The 9,577-nt window shown below is 48.8% G+C and overlaps 1 protein-coding gene across 1 annotated transcript; it reads right to left on the bottom strand.

Annotated features, from left to right (window-relative positions):
- Positions 1-313: 313 nt before the first annotated feature.
- PABPN1 (poly(A) binding protein nuclear 1) lies at positions 314-9,123 on the bottom strand. Its single transcript, XM_053362918.1, has 7 exons — positions 8,868-9,123; positions 7,018-7,132; positions 3,820-3,887; positions 3,626-3,732; positions 3,447-3,534; positions 2,325-2,479; positions 314-1,660 (listed from the first exon to the last, which is right to left on the bottom strand). The coding sequence occupies exons 2-7, from the start codon at positions 7,097-7,099 to the stop codon at positions 1,621-1,623; spliced, it is 540 nt and encodes a 179-aa protein (XP_053218893.1). The 5' UTR covers positions 7,100-7,132; positions 8,868-9,123; the 3' UTR covers positions 314-1,620.
- Positions 9,124-9,577: the final 454 nt, after the last annotated feature.

The raw sequence follows: 9,577 nt of genomic DNA, 5'->3' as shown, positions 1-9,577 counted from the left end.
TTGAGTTCTTCACTTGCGGTTTTATAAATCATTTAATGTTCCAACACGAATAGAAGCTATTAAAACTGCAGTTGTTGTATAAGGGATTATTATGATGACCAGAATGCAATGGAAATTAGTAAGATTCTTGAACGCAGAAATAAACACAATAATCAAACCATCAAATCTAGCATGCGGAGGGCCACTTTATCTAAATTATATAATACGATATTTGAACGATTGGTATTAATAATTGTATTATAAATTGGAATTGTAATAATTGGATTGTAATTGAAAACTAATAAAAAGTATAATAAATCACTCAACACTCATCTTTCTTCCAAAAAACATCTTTATTTTTTATTAATTTTTTTTTTTGCCCTCATAACATTTTATTCTATTTCTCCCCCTTTCCTCTTCCCTGCCCTCCAGCCCAATCTGGCTCTCCTCCCCCTTTCTCTCTTTCTCTCTCTCTCTCTCTCTTTAAAAAAACCATTCTCCCACATGGAAATATGGGCCTCAATTCCTCCCCGCTCCCTCCATCCCCCCACCCCCTGTCCCAAAAAAGGGTGTCCTCTCCCCGGCCCCTGGTCTCTACAGCTTCAGGTTTCGGTGTCATTTCTTCAGGCTAAAAAATAAAGAAACCTGTAAAGATAAAGACACTCAAACAAGGCATATAACATAACCCCAGGGGTGGTGGGAGAGGCAGCGACGCAGGGGCAAAGACAGGAAGAACAAAATGGGACGCAGTCGCAGTTATGTGTGGCGCTGAGGGAGGGGTGCCCATTTTTACAGGACCTTCCCCACCCGCCAGCCTGTTTTAGAATTAGCATTTCAGGGGCATTTCTCCATTGGGGAGTTTGGGATCAATGGGGTAAGAGAAAACCCCAAGGCAGGCTCCCCCGTCTGACGTAGACACACATACACAGACACACACCTAGAGAGGGATGCTGAGAGAGACTTGTCTGCCCAAAGTGAGAAAGAGAGTGGTGGACGTCTGGGACTGGGCAGGATCACCACCGCGGGAGGCAGGAACCCCAAGTCCCGCTCCCTGCTAATTCCTGAAGCAAAGGGGGGGGGGGAGCAAACGAGATTTGGGGAGAACCAAGCACACGAGAGAGAGCGGGGGAAACAGGCATACCGGAATGGGCAAAGGCTGCAGAGGGAAAGGTTGGGAAGATGAACAAAAACTACAAAACTCTCTCTCTCTCTCACACACACACACACAAAAATAGTATCACAAAAGGTTTCGGGGTGTCGGCAAACCCTCCCCCACATCTGCCCCCTCCCCCAAATGCAGGGCAACAATTAAAAAAAAAAAGGCATGAGAGGAAGAATGGCTCGGTTATGCCCAACAATCTCTGCAGATGGGAGAAAAGGATGAGGAGCTGGACGGGGGGGTGGCGTGGTGGGGACAGGGCTCAAGTCAGCAATACCAGCAGGTGGAAATTTGACAACAGGATTTGACCCCCTGCCCCATGTTTACATCTTCCCCCCTCCCAATAAGTCAGCCCTCTTTTTCTGCACAGCATTAGACACTTCCACCTCCCACCAACAGTATTTTTTTTTCCGTCATGGTAACAATCTTCATTTTTTTTCTTTTTTTTTCCTCCTTCCTAAAACAACCACTTTTTTTTGTTTTTAGTAAGGGGAATACCATGAGGTCGCTCTGGCCCGGCCCCTGTGGAGAGAAGAAGGACACAGGTTAATGAAAGAGAGACGAAAGGTTTGCTAAGTAACTCAAAACCCTAAAGACCTCAGAGTTGGGACAATGCTCAGCTCCTTGAGAGTGGCTTGCTTTGGTCTGTGCAAGCCAGGTTTTGAGTTTTTAAGGTTGTTTTTTTTTCTGGCTTGCAAAGTTTCTGTCCTGACTAAAAAAATTCTAAAGCCCGCGTTTGAGAACCTGACCACCTTTCAATAATAATAATAATAAACACCCCAACCCAAAACTCTGGCTTTCCAAAGCTTACAAATCTGATTGAAGAACACTCAGATTAAAATACTGGCAATATGACATTAAAACTGACCCAACTCCAATACTTGGAATTGCTTCCTCCTTCGAAGTCTCAAATCCAGCAGCATCTACAACTGGAAATGTCATTAAAATGCTGGTTCAAGTTATAAAGTCGTTTTTTCTCAGCGCTGCTGCTTAACAAGAGCAGTCGTGGTTCCCAGCCCATCACCTCTCTCACTTGGTGCAGTCTACTTCCAGTCTGGGGGCATCAAGAGCCCTCCCACTCTAAGCCAATAGATATCCCCTACTCCAGCCGCCACCCCACCAGAACCCCTGCAAGGCAGGAGCATAGAAGCTCCTCCCCCAACCTGCCGCCACCGTCGTGCCAGACCTGTATGCGCGCCCTCGCGGTGGCCTGCTGCTAAAGCCGCTGTAGAAACGGGCCCGGGAACTGCTGTAGCCGGATCCTCTCCCTCTGTACCGGGTCCGGGGGAAACCCCGGTCTGTGGTGCTGATCCCAGGGCGGTTGGTCCGTTTGGGAATCACCTTCAAAAGGAGAAGATCCCCTTAGCCTCAAGAGCAAGGGTACCCCAGAAACCACCCCCAGCCCATCCTCACACAACTTTTTATATATATAATTTTTATTATATTTTCTAAATTACATTTCAAAATATTCATTTAGGCAACCTTAAATCAGTGACTTCGCTTCTTCTCTTTCGGTGGTTCATTTTGCATTCCATACATCACTGCATATTCTACATGAACTCAACCATTCGGTAATCCACTGTTACATCCATCAAATCTTATTTACACTGTTGAATTCAACGTAATGCTACCAGCGTTTTTAAATGAACAGAGTTTCACCCCTATACTCAGTAAACATTTCCCAGTCTTCTTTAAATGTGTATTCTTCTGATTCTATATGTTAAATCTGCAAGCTGTGTGTATATCATCAGTTTTAAGTTGTCATTCTTGGGCCGCAGTAGTAGCATACATAGTTTTTTTGACACCTGGGAATTTCCCTCTGAATTATCCCCAACAAAAAGGACTCTGTTTTTTTCGGAAAGATACGTTTATGTTTAAAAGGTAAATGTTTGTAAGTCCCTTATGCAACTGTTTTTAAACTCTGCTTACATATTGCAATTGCTGGTCTATAGAAGATAGAATGGTTGGATCTTAAGGAGTGAATACTATAGCCGCAGGACAGAAAACCAGAAGTGCTTTTATTCTAGTATTTCTCTAACCTTTTCTCTTTCTCTATTTTCCTTCTTCTTGCCTTTACTCCTTTCTGAATTGTTCTTTTTTAGGCTAAGTAGCTGTTTATATTATAAAAAGATACTTTGTAATGGGCATGAACTTTTGTGTAGTTCTGAATTAAGTCTCAGTAAATAAATTTGAAACTGTAAAAAGGATCGAGCAACTCAGAGCCTTCGTCACCCAGCACTACACAAACTTCTCACCCACAAGATGACGTTTCAGAGGGGGAAGGGACCTGGTCGAAGAGTGTACACACCTTAATCTGCCTTCCCCTGAACAGCGACTCATCTAACGCTAAGGACGTCCTCACCGACTCCTTGTCCGAGAATTCAATGTAGGCAAACCTGGGGAGAGAAAATGGGCAGGCTTAAAAGGCAATCACTCACCGAGACGGAAAAACACACCCGGCTTCCCCATCCCGTCACACGCACTCACCCCTTGGGATGGCCAGTGTACTTATCGCAGAGGATGGTCACCCGGTTGACGGAGCCGCAGCCGTGGAAGTGAGCCTCCAGCTCCTCTGCTGTCGCCCCGTAATCCACCTGAAACCAAGGATTGAAAATGGTGAGGAAACCCATGATACTTCTCTTGGCCTTCTGATTGAGCTGGGCTGCAGGGAACAGACTTACGTTGCCTACATATATGGACCTGGCATCTGCTTCCATCTTTTCTTCTAAAGACATGATGACTGGGCCAGCTGGGGAGAAAGAAACAGTGTAAGGCAGTGTTAAGACACCTGGATATATAACCTGGCCGCCAAATGGCTCCTTAAACTAGGGTTACAGTCGCCAAAACGGACCGGTTGGCTTGAAACTCGTATTTTTCAATGCGACCTTTTGGTTCCTGAAATTTGTTCCGACAGCGCAGATAGAAAACCGTATTTTTCGCCCTATAGGACGCACTTTTTCCCCTCCAAAAATGAAGGGGAAATGTGTGTGCGTCCTATGGGGCGAATGCAGGCTTTTGCTGAAGCCTGGAGAGCGAGAGGGGTTGGTGCGCACTGACCGCTCTCGCTCTCCAGGCTTCAGGAAGCTATCCACAAGTCTTGCAAGCCCGGCGGGAGGTCCCGCGGGCTCGCAAGGCTTATGGGCAGCAGCCTGCAGCCCAAAAGCTCGGAGGACAGCGGGGAGGCGCAGCGCCGCCACCCCGCTATTCCTCAACCTGGTCTGGAGGCTGGCAGGGGGGGAGCAAGCTTGCTTCTCCCCCCCCCCCCCGCCAGCCCCACAAGCTCGGGGGATAGCGGGGAGGCGGAGCGCCGCCACCCCGCTATCCCCAAACCTGATCTGGAGGCTGGCGGGGGGGGGGCAGAAGCAAGCTTGCTTCTCCCCCCCCGCCAGCCCCACAAACTCGGGGGACAGCGGGGCAATCCGCTGCCCCACGGAGGCTAGAGAGGCTGTCCCTGAAGGCAGAAGAGGGAGACGGAGCGCTTGGGGATGGCTGCGCAAACCTGGGGGGGAAATAAAAATGTTTTCCTTGATTTCCCTCCTAAAAAACTAGGTGCGTCCTATAGGGCGAAAAATACGGTATAACAGATAGAATACTACAGGGTGTGTTGCTAGTGTGTGAAAACAGTCAAGATCCAAGGATCCCCCAGGCATGCACCTCCAGATGGTGGAAACGTCAGGTGCCACCCTGGCGCCTGGGCATCTTCACTTGGTCGCAACCAGGTACAAAATGCATCTGGCCGGGAAAATACTGGAGGAGGAAGAATTGCCTCCAATGATTCTGGGACCCGGGGAAAGGCACATGCTGATTGGACAGTGCTTCCTCCAGAAGTGGCTAGCCAAGTCTGCTGGAAAGCAACAAAATGAGGCGGGAAAAGGCCCAGCACCTGGGCCAAGCAATCTTGGCACTGTTTTGGACACCACCAGCCTCACAAACCCTCTGCATGGGATTCTCTCTCCAGGTAAGTACAACACAGCACCTTTCTTTTAGCATCTGAAAGTTGGTTTGAACAATTTTAACTAGGAACAAAGGAAGCCACCTTTGTGGCAGCCATTCTCCAGAATTTCAGGCAGGGGGGCATTGCCAGGTCTACCTGGGGAGGCCAGAGGTTGAACCTGAGACTTCCTGGATATAAAGCAAAATTTGGTGCCCTCCAGATTTTGCTGGGCTGCAACTCCCATCAGCACCAGCCTGTATTTGACTGACTGAAGTTTCCAGCAAAGGGGGTGGGTGGGAAAGAGGAAGAAGCCAGCTCAAAATCCTTAGTCACACAATGTTGATGCTGTAAGAGCTGAAACACCCAACTGAAACACCTCTTCATTCATCTGCAAAAAGGCTCTCACCTACACAAGCACATCTTCGTTTGGGACAAGACACCTGGCAAAACAAGTCTCCAGACTTTAGGCACAGCTACATTTTTATTTTTTAGACTTATTTAACACACTTCTATCCTGCCTTTCTAGAAAACTATATTCAAAAGTGACTAGCTACACATCTGATACAGCAAAACAATCCAGTCTTAATCAGGTCACCTCCACAAAGCTGTTTGCTAAAGTAATGTAATTGCAGGGCCGGCACATTCACACATCCATTTGCGATGGAGAATCAGAGCTTTGGACGTGCTTTAAGCAACTTCCTTTCTCTACCACAGGTGTCCTGCATTTGTAAGAACTTGATTGTTAAGTGTGGTGGCAGCGCCTACACTTTGGAACTCCCTGCCTTTTGAGATCAAGCAGGTCTGCCTGCTTAAACATGTCTGGTAGACACACCTACTCAGATGCTTAGAAAGTTCAAGTAATTTTAATGTTTACGTTTTAAAGTAGGGCTGTAAACCTGTCTCGATTTTACCATTTTAACTTTTGTAAGCCACTTTGTGTGTTTTTTACAAACAAATATGTATTATGAAACAAATAAATCATTCACCCCACTTCAGTGCCACGAGACTCAAACAGAATTTGGAACCCCACAGCCGATAAATGAATGGGGTAAATGCGTATCATCTAAAACACACTCCCATGTCCTCTGCTGACAAGGGAAAAATGAATTCCCTGAAATGAATTTTAAAGGCATCAAGTTAACCTTCCATTTATCCTAACTGTTAAGGAAAGTAGCTTGCTTTGTTCTGCCCTGCACCGGAATTGTCCTAGCTCTATACTGCATTTATTTTGTTTAAATACAAGTAGACACAATAAAGTTACATGTCTGGCTTGCTTAACCAAAATAGTCTTTAGCAGCTGTTGAAAACAGTGCAGTGAAAGTGCCTCTGGTTAGCTAATGTATACCAGAGCCCAAACTGGGATTGTTACAAACCCCTGTAAAGACAATGCTAAGGAAATTAAACTTTTTGGGGGGGGTTTAAACCAAGGCCGTTGTTGTCTTTGTGCCGTATCTTGCCTTATTATACTTTCCTATGGAAGAGAGGTTTACAAATACTTTAAAACAATCAATCCATGAATCCGATCTCCCAAAACAACTCCAACGCCCAGATGAGCCATTTAGTCTATTCTACATTAATGAAATTTCTGCAGGTAGAGGAACTCGAGATGTCCATAAACCCTGGTACCTGAGCTAGATGGACCAGGGGTCCCACAAAGCATCTTCCTTTCTTCCAATGTAATTTCCCCATGTCATCCCTCTTAGGCTATTTTTTAAAAGGACATCAATTTGATCTGGCCAACACAGAATTCAAGAGCCTCAAAGTGTCAGCAATAACGTCTCGTTTGCGTACTTAAGAGACCTCTATAGATGTTTCTTACCCATTACACAATTCCTAACTTCTCACCATCCCCTGTATCTGAATACTTGCCACCTTTTGCGGGAGGTGGGGGGAGGAAGACGAGGAGTGAGCACAAATTAATTATAAGAAACTTAAGGAGACTTACCGTTGCCAGGCGGGGGGCTCATGTTCATTTGTTTCTCAACTTCGTTCTGCAGCTCTTTTAGCTTCTCTGCTTCCTCCTCCATCTCTCGCACTCGAGCTTTAATGGCTTCCAACTCCTGAGAGTGGGAAGAACGGGCAAGGGAAAGTGGGGAGCAAATTAAGAAACATTCTTGCAGTTCTTAAGAGCTCACACCAACTGAGACTCCCTTCTCTTCTTCCACTTCTTTAATGCCGCTGATTACTAGTACTTCTCAAGGTTACTGCTGTAAGACATTCTACAGTTATCTACTCCCATCCACTTGTTTATGCCAAGACAGCTCTGCCGGCATTTGCTTCATCTGATCTCTCCCTGAAAGAGCTGTCTTTCCCACGGTTTTAGCTGTTTTCCCACTCTGCCTCTGCTCTTTCCAATCTTACTGTCGCCACCCACTACGCAGGGCCTTAAGCTCTGCCCACTTAGCTCTGCCCACTTTTTTGCTTCTACAAATCAGTGTCAAAGGTATAATCTGCATCCAATTGCCAAACTGCAACCCCAGACTCCATTTTTACACTATAATGAACTTCCCATCTGCCCAAGTCAGCAGGTACAAATTAAAACTGCTTCTGCACTATCACTGAGCATCACGTATTAATAGTTTGAAATGTACCTTCCAGTACATTTTTTGCCCACCATCCCCCATTAGAGAACAACCCCCTCCCTGAAGCCACACTCTCTCCTTAGGAGCAGTGAGCCAGGACCAGAGAGGGACCAGAGTTTGAATCCCCCACTCAGTGCACGACCTTGGGTCTACTCACTGCCTCTCAGCCTAATACTACCTCATGGGGTTGTTGTGGGAACTATAGGGGGTTCTTTTGGGGTGGGACCACATACACCCGCTTGAGTTCCTTGGAGGAAAAGGTGGGATATAAACGCAAAATAAGCAGCCAAGTGTGCCATATATGCAATTTCTGAATAATCATTTCTTTGCAACTGTTCCCAGTATATATAAAGTAAGAGACTCGATCTCATGGATGTGGGTTCAAGCCCCACATTGCGCTACGGATTCATGCATTGGAGGGGGTTGGACTAGATCATGGGTAGGCAAAATAAGGCCTGGGGGACAGATCTGGCCCAATCGCCTTCTAAATCCGGCCCGCAGATGGTCCAGGAATCAGCATGTTTTTACACGAGTAAAATGTGTGCTTTTATTTAAAATGCATCTCTGGCTTATTTGTGGGGCTTGCCAGGTGTTTTTACATGAGTAGAATGTGTGCTTTTATTTTAAACACATCTCTGGGTTATTTGTGGGGCATAGGAATTCGTTCATTATTTTTTTCAAAATATAATCCGGCCCCCAATAAGATCTGATGGACAGTGGACCGGCCCCCTGCTGAAAAAGTTTGCTGACTCCTGGACTAGATGACCCTCGTGGTTCTTTTCAACACCACAATTCTATTATTCTACGCACACCTTACCTCCTCATCCACCACCACTCTTTCTCTTAAGCCAGTGCGGTGCAATGGTTAGAACTAAGGTGGAACTATGTGATCTGGGAGACAAGGGTTCGAATTCCCACTCAGCCACGAAGCTCACTGGGCGACCTCGGGCCAGTCAACCCCTCTCCTACCCTACCCTACCCCACAGGGTGGCTGCGAGGGTGAGATGGGGGTGGGGAGAGCCACGTGCGCCACCTTGAACTCCTTTGGGAGAGAAAGGCTGGATATAAATGCGGCAAATAAATAAGCAACGCCTCGCGACACTCCTGCGAGGTAGGCTACGCTGAAAAAGAGACGGGGGGGGGGGACAAAGATCAGGCGGGAGAGCAATTCGGGCCCTTCGCTCTCTCCTCCGCGCCCCCGGGGGCCACTCACCGGGTCTTCGATGGCGGAGTCTCCGGGGTCGCTCTCTCCCAGGCCGGCCTCCTCCTCCAGCTCTTCGGAGTGAGGGTGGTGGTGGGGCCCCCCCACTCCCGCCTGGCCGGCCCTGGAGGGCGCGTGGGAGGAAGAGGAGGAGGAGGAAAGGGCGCCCCGAGGGCCGGAGCCTCGGATCCCGCCGCCGCCCGCGGCTCCTCCGCCCGTCGCGGCCTCGAGGAGCAGCCCCTCCTCCTCCTCCTCCTCCAACTCGCGGAGCCCCCCGCCCTGCTCCCCCCCGGGTCCGCTCCCCCCCAGCCCGTTCCCGTACTGGGAGGAAGGCGGGCCCCCAACCAGCCCCCCGCCGGGCTCCCCTTCGCCCCCCAAGGCCGCCGCGGCCCCTCGCCCGCCGCCGACGCTGCTCGGGCCCCGCACGGACGCCATAGACCCCGCCGCAGCCGCCTGCCGCACTAGCCGCCCGCCGACGCGCTCTGATTGGCTGCCCGCCCGCGGACGCGCTCATTGGCTCGCCGGGAGGCCAAGCGCCCTCCTGCCATTGGTCCGCGGGGCAGCCCGCCGTCTCGCGAACGCAGGCTCTGCAGGCATTGGCTCGGGAACGCCGCCGCTCGAAAGGTTTCGAACGGCGATTGGATCGGAGCTGGGAAAGGGTTGGTGGGGTTTCCCCCCCACTTTTGCAATGTGGATTAGTGATTGGTCCGGGAGCGTCTTGC

The sequence above is a fragment of the Podarcis raffonei genome, chromosome 13 (genome assembly GCF_027172205.1).
Source record: "Podarcis raffonei isolate rPodRaf1 chromosome 13, rPodRaf1.pri, whole genome shotgun sequence".
In the NCBI taxonomy this organism is placed as follows: Eukaryota; Metazoa; Chordata; class Lepidosauria; order Squamata; family Lacertidae; genus Podarcis; species Podarcis raffonei.
Note: the sequence above shows the minus strand (reverse complement) of the source record. Positions and strands in the feature narration are given on the sequence as shown.

Bases quoted from the DNA above. Each gene is read 5' to 3' on its own strand.
- PABPN1 (XM_053362918.1), bottom strand. From the start codon at position 7,099: ATGGAGGAGGAAGCAGAGAAGCTAAAAGAGCTGCAGAACGAAGTTGAG. The intron at 3,888-7,017 runs GTAAGTCTCCTT...CTTTCTCCCCAG, and splicing joins GAGCCCCCCGCCTGGCAACG to CTGGCCCAGTCATCATGTCT. The intron at 3,535-3,625 runs GTGAGTGCGTGT...TTCTCTCCCCAG, and splicing joins TACACTGGCCATCCCAAGGG to GTTTGCCTACATTGAATTCT.